Source organism: Macrobrachium rosenbergii, chromosome 52 (assembly GCF_040412425.1).
Source record: "Macrobrachium rosenbergii isolate ZJJX-2024 chromosome 52, ASM4041242v1, whole genome shotgun sequence".
NCBI lineage: Eukaryota > Metazoa > Arthropoda > Malacostraca > Decapoda > Palaemonidae > Macrobrachium > Macrobrachium rosenbergii.
This window is the reverse complement of record NC_089792.1, coordinates 27,747,441-27,775,325: the sequence shown is the minus strand read 5'-3', so window position 1 is coordinate 27,775,325 and position 27,885 is coordinate 27,747,441. Positions and strand designations below refer to the sequence as shown.

The window sequence follows — 27,885 nt, the reverse complement described above, 5'->3', positions numbered from 1 at the left end:
TACAAATATATTTATATATGTATATTTGTATATATATATATATATATATATATATATATATATATATATATATATATATATGTATATACAGTATATATATATATATATATATGTATATTTGTATTTTTATCACACCGTGATTTATGTACATTCATGAAGCTACAAATGTCACTTAATATCCAATTCACGCTACTTTGGGAATATCCCCGATGGGGAATTATCACCGAAGGGAAATTTTTAAAGTGATAAATGGATTGGAACCGCTGGGGTGCCTTAGTGAATTCAGTTTTCAATGCAGTCCATAGAAATTTCTACATCATCCTGACAGCATGAGATCTTGAGAGTTATTGTACAGTATCAACATTTCCTTCTTAGGCATAATATATCAACATTTTCTTCAAGAGCTTATTAAGATAATTGAATCTGGATGCGTCCAAGCCTTGCCAGGTAATGAGCATTTTTTGGCAGCTTAACACCATCAAGGTTTAACCAGTCTCCAGTGAACTATTCAAGCAAGGACTTAGACATTCTTGGTCTCACCAACAATAAAGGCCTGGTACCTCAACCAGATCTTATCAGTCCATGCTCAATAGACTTGTAACTATTGGGGCATTGGGCTCCCATTTGGCTGAACAGGGGAAGGGATGCTGGGGAAAAGTCTTTTCCTTTGGTAGGAAGAGTAGATGGGGTTCTCCAACTGCAGCACTATTCATTCAATGAGAGCTTGTCTCCAGAACTTCTGCCTTCATTGGGAGCAGATTTGCTCAGATCCTTGGGTGGTACGTACCTTGAGAAAGGGTTGTAGATTGCAGTCTCTTTGTGACATGCCCCCTTTTCTCTATCTCCAGTGCCAGTTCTGTTCAAGTGCTATGCAGAGGATTTGGACAGATTTTCGTCATTGGGCAATGAGGTGTGGATAATAATACAAGGAGCTCCAGAGGAGTTACTCAGGGTGCTGATTCTGCTGCCATCTATTTCTCATCCCAAAAGCCTTCAAGGGATGAACCCATAATCGTGCTAAGTCCCTTGAACACATTTTTTCAAAAGACACCCTTTCAGATGGAGAAGACGAGTGGTGCGCTGGGTCCCTTAGAACACTTATTAGGATCCCCACAACTCAGGGAAGTGTATTTTCAAATTCCTGAGAGGTGCTTCCTCCTTAGTATTTCTTCAGTCTTTTGGCAGGGTATGATCAATAAATTTAGGACCTCATGCTTCAGGCTATTAACAGCCCTTCAGGTATGTATCAGACTACTCACTCCCCGTGCCCTTTAGGCTCATCAGACCTTTGAGGTACTTGGACAGTTGGCTAGTGATGACCTCATGTCCTTAAGAACTTCAAAAGCACCTGAAGCTTCCTTCTTAGTTTGTGTTGTTACTTGGGTTTGGCCATCAGTTAAGGGAAATAAGATTTGGAACTGTCAAAGTTAACAAGATATTAGGGATAGATCTGGATATGGTATCCCTTTCTTTAGTTAGAGTACATTGGTTACTGTCTTTGTTGCAGGAGTTTCTCTGATCACAAGTGCCTCCAGCAAAGTTATGGACAAGGGTCCTAGGCCACTTCTTGTCTCTAGAATCCTTAAGTTGGTACGTCCCAGCAGATGCAGGTTACACTCCTTGTTATTAGTAGTTGTACAAAATTGGTCTTCTCCATTAGAAATCCAAAAGATTTTTGGGGTCCCATTCCTAGCTAGGCCTCAAATGGTGGCAGGACTTGTGAAACCTCCTAGCAGGGGTACTTTTAACCCTTCCATCCCCTGACCTTCTCTTACTCTCAGACACCTCAAGAGAGGGATGGAGTATTCATCTCTCAGACCTAGCAGCAATGGGTCACTGGTCAGAGGAGGAAAGATTACCCTACATCAGTCTCTTCAGAGCTGAGAGCTGTCTTCCTCACCCTCAAGGATTTCTCAAGCCATTTGTCCCATGGTAGTGGGATTCATGTTGGACAATTCCAACAACTTTGGCTTACCTGAGAAATGAAGGGGACCAGATCTTAGGAAATGTGTCATGTGATGATACAGATCCTGCTATGGATGGAAGAGAAGGCCATAACTTTACTTTCTAAGTATGTTTCAGGAAAGAACAATATACTGGGTGACCCTCTCATCAGACAGAACCAGCTCTTATTTGCAAAATGGTCTCTTTACCCTGAAGTGTGCAGTGTTTTGTGGAAATTGTGGGGCACTCAACTGGTGAACCAATTTGTTTCAAACTTGAACAGCAATCTTTCAAGGTATCGCTCTGCCCTTCCAGATCAGGTCACCTGGAGAAGCAGTGTAATAATTGTACCATGGGATGGACTGGAAGATTACAATTTCCTTACCTTTTTACTAATCGGGGAGTACCAGATGAACTAAGAGCTTTGAAAGACAAAAGTCTGACACTGGTAGCTTCTCTGGCCTAAAGAGGAATGGTACCCGGACCTTCTAGTGTTCCTGATACTCTCTCCACAGGACCTTAAGGTAAGTTAATATGTCAACTGTACCTTTGAAACCTCCATCAAAATCTGCACCAGCTCAACCTTCATGCTTGGAGGCTATCAAGCAAGGCCTCCTTAAGAGAGGTCATTACTAACTCAGCTAGGCCCTTGGCCACTAAGCCAAATATAGAATTTCTTCTGACTGTTGTCAGCAGGCATATTAATTCTATCAGAGCCACTGTTTAGCAAGTAGCAGAACACTTCCAAGGCTCAGACATCTGAAGTTAAAGTTAGAGGCATGAAATTCTCAAAACCGGGCAGTATTGTGTCCTGAAGGGAACAGCCCCCCTCTATGTCTCCTTCTTCTTCTTGACTCTATCCCTTTGTTACTCCAGCTACTTGCAGCTATGCTTCACAGAAGTGTATCATATCTTTTGCTGAAGTATTCAAGGAATGATTACAAATGCAGGGCCTCTCTAACAAGAAACCAATCCAACTGCTTGTTAGTCTTGAGAACTGCTTGCAGATCACATTTGCTCATCAGTTTACCACTTCTGCATCCCAAATGCAAAAATTTGCTGTCTACGAGATACCTACTCTCATAAATAGCTGTTGAGGCTCTTGTAAACTGATGGGATTTGTGCTAAAACAAATGAAATTTCTTGAGAAAAAATTTTTTTTTTTATACAAACAAATCAGTTTGCATAGAAGGCCCTTCTGGACCCCTCTAGTCTTGTGGGAATTGTTGGTGGTGCTGGGGTTCCTGGATGTGTGGCCATTAGGATGAGTATTCTTCTTCACTATGCTCTGTGTCTATTGGAGTATTGAATTGATAAGATAGGGTCAAGTAAGCTGATGGGTTTTCATTATAAAAATAATTCTTTTTAACAATAAAATTTCATGTTAAGAGTTACAGGGAAAGGAAAAATCACCTGGAGGGACAAAGTTACAAAAAATTGCTGGACAAAATGAAAATTTCATATTTAAGAGCACCGGCAAAGACTGAAATTTAAAACATTTAAGTAAAAGCTCTGTTAGAATGTTCAGTTGTTTTTCAGTGCTGTACTTTTTAGACTTAAACTCTCAGATTTATTTTAATAATCCTCAGCTTTGTAAAATCTAGGAAATGCTAATTTTCATGCATAAAAACCAATTACTCTTTAATTTAGTGAACTGTTTACCTAGAAAAAGATGATCTTGCTGCTATATGGGGCAGAGAAATCCCCCTATCATGAAGTAAGATCACACTCCTTTCTATAGTTCAGTATGAAGCTTTTTTCTACCATAAACCCATAGCCTGAACTCTGGGTAGTCCTATATCCTCAGGTTAATAAGACATGGCAGAAAGAGCTCGAGATTTTAAAAATTTGCATAACTTATGTTTTATAAAAACTGAACTAATGAGCAGTGGAAAAGTAAAACTAGAGGGTTAGGGAAGGATAAAAGGAGACTGACAGAAATTTAGTTCCTGGACCTGATGATGCCATGCCAGTTGGAAGGTTGTTCTCTGCTTCCCACATTCGTAACTAAATAGATAATCATTGTGTAAAGCAATGTGTTATCTAAGTAAGAACACAACTTTAAGTAAAATTTTCTCTGGTATATACAAAACTTTGTCTTCAGATGGAGTCCCCTTCCTCAATTCAGACTGGTCATAGATGCATCATTTTGAGAGCTAAGTGTCTGACTGCATTGGAGATGAGAGATGGGAGAGAGCTTATCCTTACAGAAGGGCAAATTTCACCATTAAAGTAGCATAATCTTTTTTCTCTATAATGTACAGGGTTACCTACACTGAACCAAAGCTTAATGACATTATTGCATTGTTAATCTAAAAAATTTCATAATGAATGAACACTGAGGCACTGAATGAAATATACAGTTATAAAACTCAAGACAATAAAAATCATACTAAGAATTTCTTTTTATTTACAAATACATTTCACTTCAAGTATGAGGCTTACGGTTATTGCACAATATGTCTATATCAAAGCAACTACTGAATAACTTCTGATGATGGCGTCACATGCTCGGGAAGTTTCTGAAGTTCATGCTGTAAAGAGATATGCAAATTGAGAAAATTACCAACTCTCATAGGTTTTGGAAATAATGGCTTTCCTATAACCAGTACACCTCATTAAATGAAAACTTACTTCAAATCTGACATAATAACAAAATATATACAGGAATATTAAACTTAACTTTTGCAGTCTGTCCAATTTCTTGACAAATGTCAAACATTAGTCGGATATATCAAAACTTTCATACACACTGTCTTAGAAATAACCCATTATTCATTACCTCACAATACAGGAATTACATTACTCACTGAATCTCAGTTTATTTGTTTTCAATGAAAGATGTCTAAGCTTGATTCATAGCAAGTTCCCTTATACCAAGAGTCAGTGAACTGGTATTTCCCAAGGAAATATTCCAAGAAGAAAAATAGTGTGCACCTCATGTCAGTCGACTGTACCTGTGGAACAACAGCTTCCCGAACATGAGTGTATTTTTTTTTCTATTTTCTTTTTAAATTTTCAAGCTTATCTAGCAGATCTGATTTTCATACAATCGTTTGCTTACTACATACTCTATTTTGAATCTTGTGAGAGAATCTCAAAGACTTACAATGTTTGTGGAAGGTGAACCCTTCAATGAAAGTTCTGGATTTAGGTAGCAACAAGGTGGTGTCCTAATGAAGTTTTGGCAGCCATTCAAAATTTTTCTTTTACTATATTCCCCTTTATTCTTTAGTCTTTTGTAAAATGCAGGGATAAAAAAAAAAGGGACGATTTTCACAATATAATAGAAAATTGTTGAAAATACAAATCATTAAAAATGGGAATTTTCAAAATAAAGCAGAAAATAGTTTCAATGAAAAACAATACATAAACACCCCTATCCTTCTTGTAGCAAAACAATATAAAGCAAAAATGGTTTTAATTGAAAAGCATTGCACAAACATCTCTCGTCCTTCTTGTAGAAATGCCATATAAAGCCAAAATGGTTTTAAATGAAAACTATCACATAATCATCTCTTGGCCTTCTTGTAGTAATGCCATATAAAGTAGTAGATGCTATCAACATGGTTTTGGGGACCTGAAAATTACCTGTCCGGCAAGTATGGTTGTCAACATGAGAAGGTTATTACCCTATCCAAAATGAGTCTTTCATTGTTAAATAAATGCTTTGCTCTAAATAACCGAGACCATCCCTTCCTTGAATCTGTATATTGACATGATTTAGGATATTGGAAAAATATGATCAACATTACCAAAGTTACTCCCTATACAAATAACACATTATTCTGTGTGAGGAAAATTTCTAGAAAGCACTTTCTCATTACTATACACCTTATTTACTACTTGACTATAGAATACTGGATAAATTCTAGATGAGACCTGTGACGTCCATCAAAAGCAAAGCTCCCAACAAAACAAATACAACTTTACAAAATACATGAAAGTACAATGCTGAATTGCTTCGCATATATAATCCTGGGTAATTTTTTTATTTTTAAGTAAAATCATTCGAAATTATGGGTCATGGCAAAGAAACTAAAAAAAAAAAGGTACCTGCACTAATGTCAGCTGTAATAAATATACTCAGTATGCTTATCCTCACTAAGATGGAGAAAGAAACTGATAAAATAATTTGAGATGAACAAATTTATTTAGAAAAGGCTAGAGTTGCAGAGATCATATATTTTTATTGAAACATACAGTGCTATAATGTACAGAACTTAGAATTCCATTACAATGGCTTTATTATCAAGGATGGTATTTCATATTGTCACATTTGCTTTTTGTCCCACTCATGGATTTTATCATTGAAAAAGTAGTTGGAGTTGGAAGAGAAGACTCAGACGGAGTAACGACAGAAACTTGATAGACTTATGTGTAGATGATGCAGTTTCAATCAACAAACATCATACAAGTTACAAAGCTTACTTAATAGAATACATCATATATCCATAGTTAGAACTTCAGATAAATCAAAGAAAAACAGATGTAATGAGGAGAGAGTATGCACAAAGGTAGGAAATACCACTATCTGGAGAAAAGATTCATGAGATTGAGTCTTTCAGATATTAAGAAACAATGAATATAAGGAAAATTATGGAAGTTCCATATGTAGATGAGATAATGATGAAAGGGAGATAAGAGACGGAGATGGCTTGGAAATGTCCTTTGCACCATCTTGAGGGTGAATAGTACTTGATCATTTCAGTTGAGCTCCTGTGGACACCAGAAAAGTAGGAAAACCGAAGCCTATTTCAATGAGAACTATAAGAGAGGAGGCTGGAGAAGTGGAGATTTGTGGAAGTCAGAGTACGACAGCACAAGAAAGCCATTCATGAGTGGTAGAGTTTAACAGAGTAGCTTTGTGTCACATAACTACAGGTGGTGATGATGATCAACATTCTTGTCTTACAAATCATTCTCACAACCCTTAACTGGTATACCTTTTATTATGAGGCTGGCAACAGAAATAAACAGAGGAAGCTTTCAACTGATTTCTTTAGCTACAACTCTTTCTTATGTGAGATAAATAATTATCCTTCTATAAGCATGCACTGTAGTGTAGTTTGAAAATAATTCTCACCTTGGTAACTTTCATAGCCATACCCTCAGGCAGGTTTCGCTGAATGTACTCTAAGAAGGTATCAGCAGTAGACCCTGTAAGCTTAACAAATCTCATGATCAGGAAATGGGTACGCACTTCATACTGGACACGGTGTTTTTGTAAATGTGCACTGATTTCAATAAAGTCCATCTCTGGATGTGTTTCCTGGGCCATTCACTGGAAAAATACAAAAATGCTCAATAATGATTCAGGGCATGTTAACAGATAATTTGGAATAAGAGAAATTAACTATTTCATCCTTGTATGACAAATAGGATAGGCATTAAAAAGATATAAAAATAGACAATTGTTAAAAATATAAATACTTATCAATATTTGTTTCATGGATACATAAAAATTGCTTTAAAAAGTTCTTTGCCAACATTAGCAACTTAAAACTAATTACCTGCATCCCAACATTTTACTTTCATCTCCCTTAGCAAGATGGCATTTTTTATGGATTTTTATTTTCTTTACAATTTTTTTTTTATAAAGGCAGGGCCACTGGGCTCAATACCTTGAGTTTTTTTACCTTAAAATTGCCACTTGTTGACTGAAGAGTTCTGCACTGAGTCATGAAAATATAGTAGGCAAAGTGAGTCAAATCTCACTACTTTTAAATACTAACTATTTTTGTTTCTCTCATGTGATCACCATTGCTAAAGGGTGGCCCCAACTCGCTATATCATCTGTAATTTGAACCTAAGCCAACTGAAGCCTGTTTGTCAGATCCAATTAGATGGGTTAGGAGGAAGGAGCACTCCGTAAAATAAAAAGATCTGTCTATAAGAAACAGAAAAAGCTCCTAAATTTTTGGGATCATAAAAGGAGACAAACCAATCATTTAACCTAGGCTTTATCTGAAACAACAGAACAGATATACATGTATTTGAAATAACAACAATAATTAGCCAATACTTTATATGAAAAAAAGCAGTTGTGGTGCCCAGCTTTCAATTATTACCATTATCACAATCTTTTGTCAAATGCAAAAACTTAGATAATAATGGAGCTAACAGCATACCAGCCAATCAATGTGTTTTTGACAGTTATGACAGATTTACCATCTTAATTCTTTTGTAATCTGGGTCCCTGCCACATGTACCATTTGCTTAATAAATCTGCTGCTATTTCACTCCTTTTCTTGTTTATGTTAATTACTTTTCTTGCTTCTTTTCTTTGTTACATAGGTAATTTTATATATTTTATTACAACAACAACAAATGCGTATGAAATACATGTGAGGGAAGGACAGGCTGACTGTCCACTTATATAAAGACTTAGCTTTGACAAATGTCACAAGGTAATTTTGTCGCCAGTCAGATACTCAACCCTCAAATGATCCCCACCGTATATATACACTGGTCCTTATTCAACCAGGTCATATACAGTACAATAAAGTTTACTGTAATCAAACACCTTACATTTTATTTTAGTGATATGTTGTTTGTATTTTCTGTTTTTGCTTATTTACTGCTCCACTCATCTATTCAATCTTATACACTGAGTGATGCATTAGATGAAGATAATGAGTAAAAGTGAGGTGAAAGGAGGAAAGAAGGCACTGTTATTGTTTGACTATGATTCGCATGACTGCATGAAGCTTATATAATACAAGTTTAAGGTTCTTTGCAGCGTGTCTTTGGCCCATAGCTGCAACCCCTTTCGTTCCTTTTACTGTACCTCCTTTCATATTTCTTTCTTCCATCTTCCTTTCCACCCTCTCCTAACAATTGATATTTATAGTGCAACTGCCAGGTTTTCCTCCTGTTATATCTTTCAAACTTTTTACTGTCAATTTCTGTTTCAGCAGTAAATGACCTCATAGGTCCCAGTGCTTGGCCTTTGGCCTAAATTCTATATTCATTTTGATTGAAAGGAAAGCGAAGAAAAAGGAATTGTATATATACATACTTAGTACCACTGCAAAACATCAGCTCTGTATACAGAAACCCCCAATATTCATGTTCTCACGATTCGCGGACTCACACATTCACGGGTTTCTCTGTAGCACATATCTACCCATTATTCGTGGAAAATTCGCCCATTCGCGGTATTTTTCACTGAGAAATATTCACTAATTACTGTATTTTCATATAATTTTCATGAATAAATGCACTTTTTGTGATAAAACTATTAAAATACTCAGGTGTAAGCATTTTTACAGGGTTTTTCTAGTGTTTACACTATCAAAATGGGCAGTTCTAAGTGTTTTTAGAGGGGTTTTAAGTATTCGCAGATTTTAGCTATTCGCGGGGGGTGTGGTACGCATTCCCCGCGAATACAGGGGTTCACTGTATTTACATTCTAAATGGCACAAGTGAAATTGGTGCACTATGAAAAAGTACAATACATATTAATAGGTTAAGGGTTAACATGAACAGCATAAGGATCCTATTTATAATGTTTCCCAAACAATGAGGTATGCTTAACTTTCCCTTGCATCATCAAGTCCTGAGACATTTTTCTTCCTCTGGATTGGGTAGTACTGTATTGGATGGAAGTCTTTCCAGTGTATTTGGGTTGAGGGAAGGGGATGCGAGTAGAAATTTAGCCCACCCTGAGAACCTAACCTGCAAAACTGTCCTCGCAGAGTTGTCCAGTAGTACTGCATATCCAGTAACAACAAACTACTCTGATAATTTCACTTGAATGAATCTTGATAATTTTTTTAGCAGACATATATTTTCTCCTCTTAATTTTATTTCCATTCAATACTTTCCAGTTTTATATTTTCTCTTCGCTTTATTACCATTTATCAGAGCTATACTGTAATTTGCAAATACTTAAAAGTTATGAGTAATTTCTCTTACATATTCAACAAAATTTATGTTGTCAGATTTCATAACAATGGATTATATCCTTGCACCCACTTCTCTGAACTATTTTAACGTAACAGGAGGGTTTTGACCAGCTACCAGCTGCCTGTAAAACAGATCTCTTCCTTACTGAATCTTTTTCAGATTGTCAATAAATTTCCAAATTGTAGGATATTGCACTCCAAGTAGATTTTGTAGTTTTCAGTGAGCAGCTTCTAAATGATATGTCCACTATCCTTGTAATTTAAAGAATGTTGATAACATTCCACATTTACTGTGGAAAAATTAAGTATATCTGCCATTAACCCGAATATTCCTTTTCTCAAAACAGTTTCTTTGAACTAACTAACAAACTGTTGAAGTTCATTATGAAGGTCTTGAACAAATCTTCCATAACCTAAGTAATATTTTCTGCTGGAATGTGAAATTTATGTTAAGACCATAGGTTTGTTAGCTATGAAAAATACAAATTAATTAAAAATTTGTCATTTGCTCAAACGCGGAACAAACCTAGGTCTTAACATAAGGATAGACTCACTTTTGGTGGGAGGAAAGGAAAGTCTTGAATTGACTAGAGGTTCAGCACACCTGGCCTCATTTCCTGGTTAGGCCAAAGGAGAGGAAGGAGACATATGCCTCCGACTTGTTAGATAAATAGTTTATCAAACGGTCAGACTACTGGGCTAATACACAAAGTGGAGGAACATTATATAAATGGAAGTTAAAGAGCTATATCTGTTAACGACAACAAACCTATGTTAGCCACCAACTTGTTTGTCATCATTCCTCTCTCCCCTTGTTAGAGAGAGGAAGGACTTGCTTCTGCAAGGAAATATTTGTGTATGAATAAACTTTTCTCAAACATAATGACCAATCACTCGCCTGTATCTGACCAGTTCAGCTCATGATGGATCAATCTTCCTCCTGCCCCAAGAAGTAGAGAAGAGAAGGGAAAAAGGTAAAGGAAAAAGACCAATCATCTCATTTGCTCTCATTTTCATACCATCATCTCAGGTAATATACAAACTTTCCTGCTAGGGGCATTGGATGAGCTGCACAACTTGTTGAGCAGCCACCACCAGACCCAAGGAAAAAGCGTCCAGGGTCTGTGGGCAACATCCCGTAGATAGAAGGATGTGAAGGTGGTTTGATGAAGCCAAGCACCAGCCTTCAAAATCCTATGAACAGATAAGTTCTTTTTAAAAGCTAATGGAAGGCCTATACCCCAAACATCATGCGCTCTTGCATGCAGTGTGTTAGAATCCAAGGGTGTAGAAGAGTTATAAGCATGTCTAATAACCTCACGGAGCCAGAAGGAGATGGTATTCTTGGATACTTCTTTCTTGATCCAGCCTGTGCTTCCAAAAAGTCTTTGACACCTTGCTCTGAGGAGACGAGTCATTTTTAGGTAACCACACAGTGCCCCAACAGGAAATAAGAGCAATTCGTCTGGGTCGTTATCAACAAAATCTCCCAAGGAAGGGAAGGAAAAGGATTCAAACCTGTCATCATGAACCGAAGGATTTTGAGTCTTAGCTATGAATTCCAGGGCAAATTCGAAGGCTATGGACCCCCAAACCTTCGGAGTGTGTAACATTAGAGTCAGGTCCTAAATAGGAGGTTTAAGTTCTCTAGGAGAACAAGGCTGCTCAAAGCTTTAGAATAGCATTGAGATTTCCCATGAGGAAGACAGGTCTACATCTTTTAGGTGCAGAACCAACCCCAAAGCAGCCGTATATCCTTCGATGGCATACACAGAAAGATGCTTCTCCCTCTGGAGAAAAACTAGGAAAACTGCTATTTGCTGAACAGCAGTTCCGACTGGAGAGAGACCCCTTCAACAACACCAATCACAGTACAGGCAGTCCCTGGTTAACAGCAGGGGTTCCATTCCCAGCCAATAACCAGAAATCGCTGATAAACCGCTTAAAGCGCCATTAACCGGTTATTGGCACCAATAAATTGCCTAGAGGTGCCAATAAACCGCTTACGACGCTGATAAACCACTTACTGCCGATGAAAATTGCTTACGGTACCAAAAATCTAGTTAGTTAACAACATTGCTAGCCAAGCACGTAACACAGAAATGCAGTTAACCAATGCTGCCGGTAAGTAGGGACTGCCTACAGATGACCCAATTTCCCTGGTACACAGCTGGGGAAGATCTGAAATAGCCAGACATCTCTGTCGCTGCTCTGCGAGAAAAACCTCTCGCTCGCAGGAGATACTGGATAGTCTCCAGCCGTGAAGAGATAGGGACCCTGCCGACTGGTGATATCTCTTGATGTGAGGCTAGCAGGGGAGGTTGTGCCATGGAAGGATCTCTCTGGGAACTGCTGACAGAAGGGCTAGTAGATTGGGGAACCATTCTGCGTGAGGCCACCAGGGAGCTACAAGGGCCATTCTGAGATTCCAGGAAATCATTACCCTGTTCGAGACCTGACAGGTTAGGCAAAGGAGGGAAGCCATAAACTTCCAGGTTGTCCCAAGGATGTTGAACGGCATCCTCCACTACGCGAATGGGTCTGTGACAACTGACAGAAGACCTCTAGCTTCCTGTTGAACCTTGATGCGAACAGATCTATCATTGGCCTTCCCCAAAAAGAGGAAGAGCCTGTCCACTGTCTCCTGATGTAAGGACCACTCTGTCCACAGGACCTGACCCTGACGACTGTTTGTTGGCCACCACATTCCTCTTGCCTGGAATATACCTGGCGGAGAGGTCTACTAATTGATCTATCGCCCACTGGTGTAGAAGCACCTTTAGGGAGTGAAGTCAGCAAAAGATTAGCCCCACATCTAATGGGGAGGACCGGACAGGAGAAAAGATGACAATGAAGCTGAAGAAGAAGAAGAAGAAGACGATGACAGAAAGGGCAAAGATGGAGACCTGAGCATCTGCTTCTTCATAACACATTTGTACGTCTCTCGGATAACAATGCCAACTCTGTTGACCACTGCTTAAACGAGAGCATCAGAAGATGGAGCAGGGAGTAGAAGTTGCCACTGCTGACAGATGAGATAACACAGGGGTTGTTGGCCTGTGTAGGAGTGAGGAGAGCTACTGAACTGGGAACTGTCATGGGAGATGAGCTTGGAACATGAGCAGGAGTCATTACTACAGACACCGACTGAAAATGGTGGGCAGAGTACACAGATGACCAATGTGGCAACATAGGAACCAGAGCTCAGGGCACCACAAAGGGGAGAGCAGCAGGGCTGGCAACCATCATTGCAGTCAACATAGGAACATGAGATGACAGGAAAAAGGATAAAGGCCATCCAAGGTTAGTACTCCTGGTAGGCCTCCAGAAGCCCAGGTGCCAGCCATCTTCTGAGCCTCCAATCCTGAAACAGTAGAACAAGATGGCACTGCCTCCTCCCTCCCAAGGGGAAACCCCCCCCCACCCAGAGAGCGGGGGCAGCAAAAGAGATGATATCTCCCGAACCCTCTACCGAAACTTCCAAAGATGAAGCTATGGAAGAATGGGAAGGAGTAAAATCTTCCAAGGGAGATGAAGCAACTGGAGGAGGTTGGGCAAGGAAGAAGAACAAGGAGTCGGAGAAGCAGCCATCAAAAGAGGAGAAAACCCCTTCCAAGATGGCACCTCCAACTTCCCCCTATGCTGCCTCTTCTTGGCAAAAATCCTCCACTGCTCAGAAGGCCAAGAATGACATTCAGAACAGGGATTAGTAACATTACAAACATTAGATCTGCATCAGCTGCAAGTAGAAAGGTGGGTCTGTCTCAAAGAAACCAGAAAATGAAAGAAAGGATAACCACCAACCCCAGGATATTTTCTCTGAGGCCTAGTACTGGGAGGCTGAGATGAGTTATGGGTTTGCATGATCAAACACAAAACAAATAACACACAAATAAGCGCTAATGCACAAACACACAAAATAGCGCTAATTCACGACACAAAAGGCAAACCTAAGAAGGTAAATGGGCAAGGAAAACACTGGCTTCTGAAAGGAAGGGCAGCAGCACATCCTTCTAGCAAGGTGGTAAGGAAGAAACTGGATGCGTCACGGTGCTCTCAGGTTAAGGGAGGTCGGCTGATGCCTCCTCTCTCATCCGACTGGCCGAACCCCGTTGCCACCAATACCTTGTTTTACAATTTTATACATTTTTTACCAGTTTCTAGATGGCTCTAGAAGGTTTATTCTTACGTTAAGACCTGGTTTGTTCCACATATGAACAGATGAAATTTAACTTAAGCCATAAAATGTGCTTAGCATGATGTGGTCCATCTGTCACATAATTACACATCAATAACTTATGCAACTTATAAATTACTTACACTTCTTGCAAAGTTACATCTAAATGACCAGCTGCTGTAGATACAAAAGTCAGATATGATCGAAGAACTGCAGGTTCATGCCCTCGACATTCAACTTCTACCATACTGTACAGTTTATCAGGCTCTGTTGGAACTAAATCCTGTCAAAGAAAATACATCTATATTGGTAGGGTATGTGAGGAAAATAATAAATATCTTTAATCATGGCATTCCCTACATGATTTCTTATATATACTGTACATGTTAATCAGTTAAAAAATTTCAATATAACAAAACTGTATGGTCAAAGTGTTTAAATGTACTCACAGGAGAATGTTGAGAATATTTTTGATGGGGGTACTTTACTGAAAGTGCTGCCGAGACATTTTGTCTTGTAGGAAAGCATATTCTGTTTGCAAACAAGCATGCTGCTCCTGGGGTTACTTGACTGAAGGATCTTTGTGCAACAAAACGCCCAAATAATCTTGATACCTGGAAACAGATTTTAAATTTACTGTAATTTGAACTTTCCATAGATGTACAAACCAGTGCTTCACAGAAACAGTTGTAGAAGCTTGGTACAAGGCAGGCAAGTGGTAGAGAACTGCCCAGTCACCTGTCGGTAACCCCTTAATTTTTCCTTCAGCAAATAGGAACTACTTGAGGTTAGTGGGATCACAATAAAAGGCTTTAGTTTTTACATCTACAAACAATACACATAATCTTTAAAATGGGGCATTTGTTCTTACAAGAAAACAAACCATCACCTTTTATACGGGAGACTTACTCCTATAAGTTGAGGGATAGGCTAGGTTGTGAACTTCTGTCATATCTTATAAGACTACTTATAACAAACAACCAGAGGGACAGTCAAACACCCACCCAGAATTGTTAGATTCTTAGTCCTATGTATATGAGCACAGGAAGGCTAATTCCTGTAGCCTCTTATATAGCTTGTCATAGGGAAGCTGAGCCTGATAAGGCACTGTGCTGTAGTTTAGTGTGCTTCATCAACCAAACTCTAGGAAAGGTCCACAATCGTGTCTTTCCTGTTACAGAATGGTTAAAAACAAGTCAGCAGATTGCATTACCATCATCCAGGGATGAATAAGAACATTCTACACATGGCCATACCATCCCACCCGTAAAACAAAGAGACAAAAATACCTGCATGTTATGAAAGTAACTATGTGAACATGGAATTATCTTCTCTTTATCTGTAATGATGGGCTTCCAGGCTATAGCTGAGGACTGGCTCCTCCCAGATTCTGATTAGCCAAACCACAGGGATAGATCTGTCCAAAAGGTCCAAACAGTCTTAGAGGTGGCTGAAATCACCTGCAACTCTCACAACTAGCCTTGCCTGCAAAACCCTTCCAACCCTTCTCCCACCCATTTAAGCAGTAAATTTTGACGGTGGAAAAGTGCATGTTACTTACTTCAGATAGTATCTGAGGTCAGCACTTGGAAGTAGCAGGCATAGAATTGGATATATGGTGGAAGAAAGTTATCAAAATATGAAAAACATGGAGGTAATGATGAAAGTGATGATTTAGATTTGTACCAGGGAATCTCACTTCCCCATTTTGAAAGCCCTTTCACTCATCCAGCAGCTTCAACACAGAACCTTTCACAGTGAAGCCATGTGACTTCAACAAGGTAATCTCTAGTTGAGAGGGGTACGCAGCAAGTAAGCTGGTTTTGCGATGTAACATCATGAAAACATGAACCATCATGAGGGCTGATCCAACTTGGTTGCATGGATTTTAAGGTTAAGGAATCCCTAGACTGCAACTGATCTCTGCTCTTCCCCGGAACAGAGGAAGTTTACACAGCAGCCCAAGGTGGACTGCTCTCATAATCAGGGACAATACTGCTTGAACCTAATGGTGTCTTGCAAACAACAATAAACCAAGATATTGAAGCAGATCAGCAACAAACTGAGCCATTATCCAAAAGCAGTCCTGTATGCACACAAAAGTAAGCAAGGCAGTAAACTGGTCTTGGTATTCTGCAATAGTGGGGCACTGAGTATGCACAAGCATTCTCCATGTACAAGCACAGTATGGTACCCAAGTTTTATGCATGAAACCTTAATTTTTAAAAAATTTTCTGTAATAATTATTCACTCTGATAATCATGATTTTCTTTCTTTAGTTGACTGCTACAGCAAGAATTGAGAGTTGGTAGAAAAAGTTGATTTCTGTTATGTCACTTGCATGCTTTCTCTTCTGCCACTCCTTGATAGGTACCTCTGAGACAGTTGTAGTGTGTTCAAATAAATACTGAATAATAGTGTCTACTTAGAAACAGCAATTCAGAACACCCTTCATGACAAGTGTTATTTAGTAATTATAAATGAGAACTGACCATGGAATTTGGTAGTTCGTTGATGACCGTGAAATTAGGTGTTCAGATATTGATTTGCAACAGTAGAGTTTGGCACTCCCTGTATATTAATTTGTAACACCATGAGGTTGATGTGTGATTTTAGAGATACAGAGTTTGAACTTCAATTCATGTTGTTACAGTTCTGTATACAGGGAATTTATTATTGCTTGATACCGTAGAAGGTAAAGTTGTAAACTAGTAAGATAAGCTACTATTATTTCAGTAAAAATTTAGAATGTTACTGTTAGCTGTGAATAAAATCTTAGGATAAGCATATTTGTAAATATATGCCTCGTATAAATATTTGTTGTATGATTGTGTGTGTTTGTATGTGTAAATATTATATTATGATTAGCAAGAATTCGCTAGCAAACTGCCTCCCCCCCCCTCCTTTGTTGTTGTTGGTTGTTCCTTTGTTGTTGTTGGTTGTTCATTTTTGCCAGCCGATAGTCGATAGACCATCTGTCTATCGACTTAAAACAAGGGTTAAAAGATTAAAAGCGCTCCCAGTTTTGATAAAGGTCTTTCCTTCGAGGCAAAAGTAATCTGGCAGGTGTTTCTCCTACAGGCTAAAACCTCCCCTGCGGGCAGCAGGTGCAATGAGTCAAAGCATCTGTGTTGGGCGCACCCCTGCCCCATAGGAGGATAAAAGCAGAAACCCACGAGGTCGACACACCACGTGGGCTGGAAGATATGGAATGAAGGCGTCCCCAACACCTGGCCCCATCGATGCCCTTGCATCTAACCACGTGACCCTTTCCAAAGTATACTTTTCCTCGTGCCCTTCGACCCGTATTCCTCGAGCCCACACGCCATTGCTTGGAGTTCCCGAGGAGTCCCCATCGCCTTGCCCCTTTACGGAAGCCCTTGCATCTCACCACGTGGAAGAAACTCGTCCTCGAAATCGCCAAGTCATCCACGGACCGCCTTCTCACGCGCCCTCGGAAAATCTGCTAAGGTAAAGGGCCCTGGAAGAGCCCCATTTCAGTCACGCTTTGTCTCGTAAAATTTGCTTAAAGGGAAAGCCAGAAATCACCCTTGTCTAATGTCCGTGCGCCTCTTGCATCCGGCAGTATTAATTCTTTATTACTCCTTTGGCACCCTCAGTGCAGCTTCAATTCATTATTCTTTTGCCTGTTTTCATTACTGGCGTATAATGTGCATATCTCTCATTTCAGAGGATCTATTTCATGGAAGCTTCTCAGACTGTGTCTGGAATCCCCCAGTTTCATTCAATCAGTAGGAATCTCCTTCAGGATAGTAATCTACTTGAGTTCCTCTTTCCCGTACTGATGTCATTTATGTAAATACACTACTTTAAATGTGCCCACGTGTTTTACGTAATATTTCCCTCAGTAACCAGAGCCCTATGCTCATATGAAATTCTCCTTTGTTTTCCTCTTTTTTACGTTTTCCCGTACCCACGAAGTCAGAATCACAAGGCTAAATTACTTAAATTGTTTGCTACCTGTCTCTGAAAGCATATTTCAAACTAAAACCACGGAAAAACGTAAAAAATGCGACCTGGCCATAGGTCTCGTTTTGCAGTTGCAGTTCCCCTAGTGTTGCTTTATTGTATTTGCAACTTGCCAGATCAGCTATTAGCAAAGCTAAGCTGGGTGCGAGACAATTCTGAACCTTATGTAAAACCAGCACACAGATCCAGAAAATTCCACGTAAGTAATGTGTTTATCTTAGCAAAACCTTTTTACAATCGTGACTGTTCTAGGAATTAGAAATAAGGGCGCATGTATTCACTGAGAGAAAAGAACCGCCGTATTAGATTCGTTAATGCATGCCTTTCAGGATAGGTAGTTAGGAAATAACCAGTGCTAACCATCCTTTGCTTCGAGGAACAGTGCGAAATTCCTCTGTGTTAAAATCCTTGCCATATTCTTGCTTGAGGAATAGTGCGAAAGAAATTCCTCTGTGATAAATTTTACTTAGCATTTCGAATTAGCGACCTGTTATTTAGGCGCGAATAAATTCCCACGTGGGACACGGCAAGTCAGCTTGCATTGCTGAAAATTCTCTCAGTGTAGTTAGGATTCGAGTTAGGTGTTAGGAAAGCGAAATTTTAACTCCGCTTATAGGGGAAAATTACTAGGCGTTGTATTGTTATCCTCTCAGACGACTGGGAAATTCCCGGAATCCCATACGGTATATAAATATACGGGTTCATTCACCCAGAATCTAAAAATACCTCCGGTGTTGGCCAAACGACCTGCACCCCCCCACCGCCCATGCCGCGTGTGTAGCATTTTTCCCCCATTCATTTCCCAGCATACATTTTTCTTTGGGTTTCCGTTAGTAATTTCTAAGTCTAAGGGACGAATCGTAATTCAAGTCTAAGTGACTCCTAAAATTCTCACGTCAGCGTTAATGAGAATTCCTCCAAATTCCCAAATTCAAGTCCTAAGTGACTCCTAAAATTCTACGTCGAGTTGTGGCAGAATTTCTCAAATTCCCAGTCCTCAGAGACTCCTAAAATTCCACGTGCACGTGGCGAGAATTTCTCCAAATTCCAGTCCTCAGAGACTCCTAAAATTCTCGACGTGGCAAAGAATTTCTCAAACTCAGTCCTCAGAGACTCCTAAAATTCTCCATGCGTGGCGAGATTTCTCCAAATTCCAGTCCTCAGAGACTCATACAAAATTCTCGTCAAGCGTGGCGAATTTCTCATTCCTGCAGGGAACCCAAAATTAAGTCCTTTTGAGACATTATATAGTGTAGTTCACACACATCTAAGCCCTTGGAAGGACTGATCATTCTAGTTCGTTAGAACAACTCCTTAACTTCACGCTACAGCCGGCCCAAGTCCGGCGTGACAAAATCCAACTACGTCTTCCGAGACGCATATTAGAATTCGTTCGCCAAGAACAACCACGTCTTTCAAGACACATCCAATTTTAACAAAAAGTCTTCTCAGACATATCATATACCCATTATTTCAAGATGGCTAATACCAGAGCCCAACAAAACGAGGATTTCAAATTCTACATGTCGCTGGGAAGGACATGGGGCTATCAGGGCAAGATCTGAGAGCATGGGTTCAGAACAGTGGGCGATGCCAAGGCGGAGAGAGCAAGAGAGCGTGAAGAGAGAGAGAACGTGAGGGGAGAGAGAGGGCAAGAATTGCCCAAGAGCAGGAGAAGGAAAAGAACGTGCAGAGAGGAGAGAGAACGTGAAGAGAGGGAGAGGGAACGATCGCTCTCAAGAACAGCTGGGAGGAAAAAGAACGTGCAGAGAGGGGGAGAGAACGTGAGGAGAGAGAGAGAGAGACAGAATTGCCCAAGAACAACGAAGAGACTCTCTAAGGCCGCTCAAGAACAACGAGAGGGAGAGAACGTGAGAGAGAGATAGAGACAGAATTGCCAAGAGCAGGAGAGAGAGAGAATTTTATCCCCGGCTCCAGGTGCTAGAACGACTGCACGCCACCCCGCCCCTGCGCGGGAATGGGTGCCCTCAGCCAAGCTCACTCGTTCATGCCAAAATGGACCAGTCCGAACCCGAAGTATTTTGAAAGGGCGAGCGAGTCCTGGGTGCTGCGATCTCTCCCCGCAGAACTCTCCTTGTTCTCACTAAATTCCTGGCGGAAAGACCCTCGTTGCCTATACGCCCCCTTCCCATCAGACGATCGGAAACTGGGAAGCCGTCGTAAGCAGTTCCGAAGGCATCACGAATTACCCCGGCGGTGGAGAGGCGTTGGAAAGCAGCCCAGAGAAGCAGGCCAGACTTGGTCGATTGGGCGTACCATTGAGCGGGCGTTGACAAAATGGGCTCGATTCGAAGGAACCACTAACACCGCCAGGTACTCGGCGGTTTAATTTCGAGCATTTCCTGCGCTCGCCCCTCCTGCCCTCGCCACTCATATAGTGGAAAAAGCCCCAGCAACACTCACGAGTGTTGCGAATACTGATATGTGGGGAAACCCACCACCCTCAAGAAGGATCCATGGGCGGAAGATAAATCCCCGTCCCTCCTCGGAGGTTCAAATTCCCACAAAAATGGGAACTCGGGCAAGCCCCTAACTTGCCATTATTGCAGAAAGCAGGGCATTCCTCCGAACAGTGCGGAACAAGAAACCGGCTCTCTCTCCCGGAAAACCGACAAATAACTCGCCTGCGCCCTCCACAGGGCAGCGGAAAGATTTCAGCCAGACTTTTTGCGGCGTGCAAGGTTTATAGCCATTCTCCCGCATGGGCAAAATGCCCACGCTAATAATAAATCAACTACTCCACTGTCGCCTTGGCCGTCACAGATCCCAAGTCATTAGGAAAAATTCCGCCGAAGGGCCTGTATCGTGGCCCCTCCACGAGGTAATGCGAGCCCCGCGCCCGAGTCACTGCTTCGAGGTTTCGGGCGCACAAATCTCCCTCATCCGAAGGGACAGAGTTCCCCTCGGAGCTATCGTCAATAGACGAAAACTCGTCACGATCGAGGAATAAATCAATTTAAAATGATACTCCCTACGGTCCAATTGAGAGTCACAAGACCTCACCAATCCAAAATCTGCTATCTTGCAGTAGCAAGCCATCTCCCCGGAGGCTATGACATCATCCTGGGACAGGACTTTCAGTCCCCACCGAAATCCACGACAATCTAGGGTCCCCCCATTCCCGAATCATTCCATGGGCGCGATAATCCTCCCCGCTTCTCCCTCAGTCAAGACTGGCGCCCCTGGGTACCAGGAGGACGTGCAGTCCCCACCAGTGCCACCTGAGTACAATGTACAGTGGCCCCCTCGATCGGTTCGATCCAATTCCAGTGCCCGGCCCTGCCTCGGTGCCAGTGCCAGGGCCCCAAATCAAATCTCCCTTCAGGAGATGCCAAATTCCTGCCCGGTGCCACTTGCATCACTAAAGGCTCAAGCTTCGTCGTCCTGACCGGCGAGCCCAAGAAACCTCTGATAAGCGCCTGGCGCTGCCCTAGTGCCAGCCCCAAAGCATTCATGCGATCTCCATTCGGGATCAACTCAGGACCCCCTCTCTTCCCCGGCCTGGCACTCATTCTACCAGCGTCGGTCAGAGAAACGGTTCCTCCGACCACCACTAAAGCTCACCAAGGTGCGGCCTCGTAACCCATGCCTGAGCTGGTCGCCGATACCTGCGAGCGCTCACGCCACCCCCGACCGCCTCCTCTCTGCCTCAGTCCGTCATTCACCGGCGCTCAATTTGCAAGTCAGGATTCTGCCATATCTCCTTGGCTGATGAACTACAAAGAGCATGACGGATCATGGTAGAACCACGGAACACTCCTGCGTCGGCTGTCATCAGCAGGCCCAGGTGGTACTCCGTGCCGCCCTCCCTGATGGGCCCTCCAGGCCCTTTCCCGGCCGAGGACGATTGTTCCATTAAGAAAGGCTCGAGCGAAATTACCACGGGCGTGGGACATTCCAGGTAATTTACAAAGAGCTCTAGAGCTCCCCATGGCACCTGTGCCACCATTTCATCTTTCGAAGGTCCTGGCACCCTTAATCCAGAAGGGATGTCAAGCTCTCCTCTATCTTCTTCCGTTCCTCAGGAACTTCTATCTCTTATCACCTTCTATTAATCTTCAAATTATCCCCACAAGAGGCAATTAAATCGGGATACCATTCCCCACACAATGTATAAATCATTAAGAATAACAGAGTGAGAAGTGGCACGCCCTTGCGCCCATACCTTGGCACCGGGCGTGCGTGTCAACCCCTCCTGAAGGATTCGCGCCAGGGGGTGCATTTTCCTCGCCCTGGGACTGAAGTGATAGTCGGGCCCGTAATTTATAGGCGAAGGAAAATAAATTCCCGCCTAACACAATAAAACCCTCACTCTTTTTACCTTAGCTCTTCTGCCAATATCATTTACTTTCTTTTAGTCATTTAGTTATCTGTATTTTAATGAATCCCGAGTCATAAACTCTTGCCCTTGTGATTTAAATGCCCCTTTAAGTAAGCTCTGAGGGACGTGACCCTTCCCTTCATATGCTTGGTCAAGTTTTATTAAATAACGTCTTGGTAATTTTCCTTTTGTTATTATTATCCCTTTTCCCCCTTCATTCCTTTAAGATCGCTGTTTGACCTACATCTTTTGTCTGCCTCAAGAGCCCGTCATAACATTGAGTAGGCAGTAGATGCATAATTTTAAGCGTAGTTTAAGGTTAGCGAATTAAAACCTCGCAGAATACTCTCGCCCCACGACTGTCAAATTCCGGTGTGTGGTCATCCCTCTTCCGCGTTGAGCGATAGCTGAGCAAAGCGATTTTAAAGCGAAGATAAATTATCAATGCGAATATGTATAGTCATTACAGTATCGTTTAAAAGGGATGTCATTTACAAAAATAAGCGCTGTTTTCATTTACACAGCCTCTTCCAAGGCAGATTGTACTAAGACTGGCATGCATTTTATCTAAAATTAAGTAACCGTGTATTTTAATTCTTGAACAATAACCTTTCTTTTCATTTGCTGGCCATAGCCTCATATCGTGGTCCTATAATTCACAATTGTTTGAGTCACATTATAAAGTCACCAGTGGGTAACCAAATCTAAAGTAATTATTCTTTTGCAAGTGTTTAAATCACTTTGCGTTCTGTTAACGAAAATTGTCCCAATGTGTTATTAAAAGTAATGTCACAGCTTCATAAAACCCTTAGGAGTAAAGTTCATTTGCAAGGCAGAATGTATTTTTTACGTAAAGCACTTGCCGTTCATTCTTGAATATTGATATTTACACACCCGAAGGAGTTTATTTACATCATCTTGTATGGGAGGTATTATGATTAGCAAGAAGTCGCTAGCAAACTGCCTCCCCTCCTTTTGTTGTTGTTGGTTGTTCATTTACTGCCAGCCGGCCGATCGATAGACCATCTGTCTATCGACTTAAAAAAGGGTTAAAAGATTAAAGGCGCTCCCAGTTTTGATAAAGATCTTTCCTTGAGGCAAAAAGTAATCTGGCAGGTGTTTCTCCTACAGGCCCAAAACCTCCCCTATTTTTAGCAGGTGCATTCGAGTCAAAGCATCTGTGTCCATACCCCCTGCCCCCATAGGAGGGGATAAAAAGCAGAAACCCGAGGTCGACACACCAGGCTGGAAGATATGGAATGAAGCGTCCCCAACACCTGGCCCCCGATGCCCTTGCATCCCTAAAACGTGACCCTTTCCAAAGTATACTTTTCCTCGTGCCCTTCGACCGTATTCATTTACACGCCATTGCTTAGGTTTGTTGTTAGTCCCCATGAAGATTATTTTCACGGAAGCTTTGCATCTCGCCCGTGGAAGAAACTCGTCCTCGGAAATCGCAAGTCATCCACGGACCGCCTTCTCGCGCCCTCGGAAAATCTGCTAAGGTAAAGAGGCCTGGAAGAGCCCCATTTCAGTCATTTAGCTTTTGTCTCGTAAATTTGTTTTCGTAGATAAGCCAGAAATCACCCTTGTCTAATGTCCGTGCGCCTCTTGCATCGGCAGTATTAATTCTTTATTACTCCTTTGGCACCCTCAGTGCAATTTCAATTCATTTATTCTTTTGCCTGTTTTCATTACTGGCGTATAATGTGCATATCTCTCATTTCAGAGGATCCTATTTCGTGGAAGCTTCTAGGACTGTGTCTGAATCCCCAGTTTCATTCAATCCAGTTTTAATCTCCTTCAGGATAGTAATCTATGAGTTCCTCTTTATTTACTGATGTCATTTATGTAAATACACTACTTTAAATGTTCTTACGTGTTTCGTATATAATTTTCCCTCAGTAACCAGAGCCCTATGTTCATATGAAATTCTCCTTTGTTTTCCTCTTTTTTACGTTTTCCCGTACCCACAGTCAGAATCACAAGGCTAAATTACCTTAAATTGTTGCTACCTGTCTCACAGATATATATATTTCAAACTAAAACCACGGAAAAACGTAAAAATTATTATTAAAACTTTTAAGAAAATAATTTTTTTCTTTTAATTTATTTAAACCTTACATCTCCATAATCCAACCCCAAAACAAGAGGCAATGCATGTATGTGTGCAGACATCAAGCCAGCCAGCACAAGCAACACCCACACCCAAGTCCATGTAGTGTAGTGTAGGGCAAAGGTGGTGCATATACAGGGCACAAGCACAGACAATTGCACAGGTATGTGCACCACATGAGCACAAGTAGTGCAGGTGCATGAACATGGTCAGTGCATGAGCAAGTGCAGTGTTTGAAAACATGCAGCATAATGCAGGGCATAAGCATAAATAGTTCACAAGCAGCATTCAGGCACGACTATACGTAGGCAATAGGGCTTATAATAAAAATGGTATCCATCCTATGGAGACCCACGACCATAACCGAAATGATTCTGAAAAAAAACAAAGGTACCATCTCAAAGGGAAACCCACTCATTCCCATTATACCCAGGTTATGCAAGGGAATAGTAACAGTAATGATTAGCATACCCATCAATGGTTCCATGGGGTCTGGGCCTGTGGTCACATATATGACCTTCCCATCATAAGGAAGAACTAAGATTGGAGGAGAGAAGAAAATCAAAACTGTTTCCTGCTAGTATCTTCCTGCATTCCTATCAGTCCCTAGGGAAACTAACAGAATTCACTGATGAAAACTATCACTGGACGAGCATCACAAAGGGAGCCATGTACACAGACATGGACGAGGAAATGCTTACTTCTCCCAGAGCTTGGTTTCTGTGGGAAATAAGACCAATGCTCCTCATACTTCTCCCAGAGCTTGGTTTCTGTGGGAAATAAGACCAATGCTCCTCATACAGAAGAAGCAATGGAGGATCCCAGAGGATATTTTCCTCAACACCACCTTTATATCAGCCTGTAGACTGAAAAAGTGGGTAACAAAGGACAGAGAGGAGGAAGTCAAAGTCAGGAGGAAAAGAGACGGCAAAAAAAGTTTCTACTCCCATGTTAGCGTCTTGTTCACCCCCTTCCAATAAGTATGGAGAACAAAAACAGAGGAGCTCATGCCTAGCCTACATGATTATGTCCCAATCTGGAGCCAGGAGGAAGGAGGGAGGAATCCCAACCCATTCCCAACCCCAATCTATCTAACATTATAAAACATTCCATACAAGTTTTGCTATATCCTTACCTAAGCCTAAGCAGTGAGAGAGCCTATTGCACATAGCAGTGAGTGTAACTATTCACCACCATCAGCCTACCAGCATCGAGGTTAGGTTAAGTCAAGGTAAATCTGGTTATGTCATACTCCCTCTGAAATGTCTGCTATAGTCAAACCAAAATGACTATGAACATGGCTGTCATTAGTTACATTGCCAAACTTCCTCCTGACTTAGAATCTGACTAGCCTACAGTTAACCTGCATCCCTCAATTCGGGGTTCTTTAATCTGGTCATAAAATCATACCTATCCCTCCCACAGAGTGCCCAGAGGCAATTGCAGGACAAGGCAGACTTGGCCTAATTTACAGTCTCTCATCCCTAGAGGAGTCAATAACACTATTTTTTTTTTATCTCTTATCATTTATTTTTATTAGTGAGTCTGGGCTAGATTTTGGGTTTTTGTATAATTCATTTAGATGAGTAGAAATTAAATCATCATTATCCTACCATGTGATCAAAACAGTTAATATGAACTGAATTCTTTACATTATTGTAATTTTGGTAGATCTAAGTAAACTCCACGGCAGCCTTTCCTTCATAATTGACTTTTCTCAGTTTTTTGGTTTGCTAATTTTACCTTCAATTTTTGTCACACAATGTAAATAACCTGTAATTAACCTCTGAGTCCATCCAACAAGGGTTTTCCATGCCTGCCTAAATCTTCACAAGACAGAGCAGCTACTTCCGTTTTGAATGGTTCATATCCCGTTAAACAAGTGCAATAACTTGTTAATGTATGGGTACCCCCACCCCCAACCCGGGCCAGTACTAAACACAGCAAAGGGAAATTCCATTTGGCCGACAACAAACAAATATACCGCCGGTATCAGAAGCCCTAAAAGTGTAGAATAAACCAGTTTCCAAGGTAAACCCAGGCACGGAGCTAATACTTAGAATTACTGTAATATTTTCTACAATAAATCATCCTCTACTTGTCATCAAACTTCAGTTCTTGGTAATTCTAAGGGCTGTCCATGTGAGCTAGACTGGTGGCATTTTTTTCTATGTTATTTTACTTGCTTTACAAGAATTTAAAGTCATATTTTGTGTTGTAACTAAACTGTAATTGACCTTTGAAGCCGACTTGAATTACCTAACGCAGGGTAGGTCTAAGCTGGCATTCCGTGCCAAGCCCCCCACCTCCATAGCGTTAAAAACTGTAACCAATAAACACTTCTAGGGTACATTATGTTGGTATTTTAGGGGTGTTTCTGGAAACAATTTTGCCGTATTAGCTCTGGAGGGGTGGGATTGCTCGGGAATGCTGGAGACCTACCCGTTAGGGGCAATTCAAGTTGGTCTTCAAGGTCAAGGGTTAATTACAGCGGCCGACGACCGACAAAATATTACTTTAAATTCTTGTCCGACATGAAAACGTCAATTGAAGCTCAAATCCAGAATTACCCAGTTCTTTCACTCAACGTCAAAGCTAGATACACAGAACAAAGTGTCAAACTGTTTTAACCTTTTCGACCTGGTAAGGCTAAGGAACATGTGGCAACATATCTGCCACATCTTCACAACATCCCATCTTAGCTTAGGGTTTTGTGAATCAAATCTGGCAGCGTCTAAAATATACATGTTCGTAGCCATTTTGGTTTTACAGGCCTGAGCCTAGTAGCCCAGACCCTTCAGTGTATTCGTTCCCATACCCAGCATTTTGCAGTGAAAACCCAGTTTAATATAATTAGGTTAGGTTAGGTGTGGGGAGGATAGCCCCTCGTGGCGGGGTCACTTTTGGGGCAGGGGAGATCAGTCCTCAGGCTGGGAGAAAATATAATTCCTGAACCAAAGTTAGCCTACAATAACCTAACTCGTTTAGCCTAGCAAATAGGCCTAGGCTAATCTTAAAGTTACATTTCATTGAGTAACTAACTACAATTTTTTTTAACCAACTTACAGTATATTTGCTCCCGGTATCGATAAGGATACCTGCCAATTTACTCATTGCTAGAAGAACAAATATAAAAGCTGCAAGGTGCAAACCAATCTCAGTGGTAGTAGTAAACGTAGGCTGGATTTCCCTTTGAAACGGCTCCCTGCTCGTTCTATCCTTCCTTTGTGTTTATTTAAGTTTATATTGTCCCGTATTACCATATATCTCTTATAAATTATTTTTTATTTCCAATTTCTTTTTTAGATAGATCTGCAAATAAAAGGATGTTAACTATCAATTCCTCTATATCTATTCCTAATATCACTATATGCTGGGAAGTTGAGTAAGAAATGTCCTAAGTTTT

General features: G+C 41.1%; 1 protein-coding gene across 1 annotated transcript; it reads right to left on the bottom strand.

The window, feature by feature from the left end:
* Window positions 1-4,337: 4,337 nt before the first annotated feature.
* Window positions 4,338-27,700, bottom strand: LOC136833775 (small ribosomal subunit protein uS10m-like). Its single transcript, XM_067096029.1, is given in 6 exon segments — window positions 4,338-4,478; window positions 7,031-7,170; window positions 7,173-7,228; window positions 14,175-14,314; window positions 14,481-14,645; window positions 27,546-27,700. Coding segments are annotated over 6 exon segments (606 nt in total). The 5' UTR covers window positions 27,594-27,700; the 3' UTR covers window positions 4,338-4,421.
* Window positions 27,701-27,885: the final 185 nt, after the last annotated feature.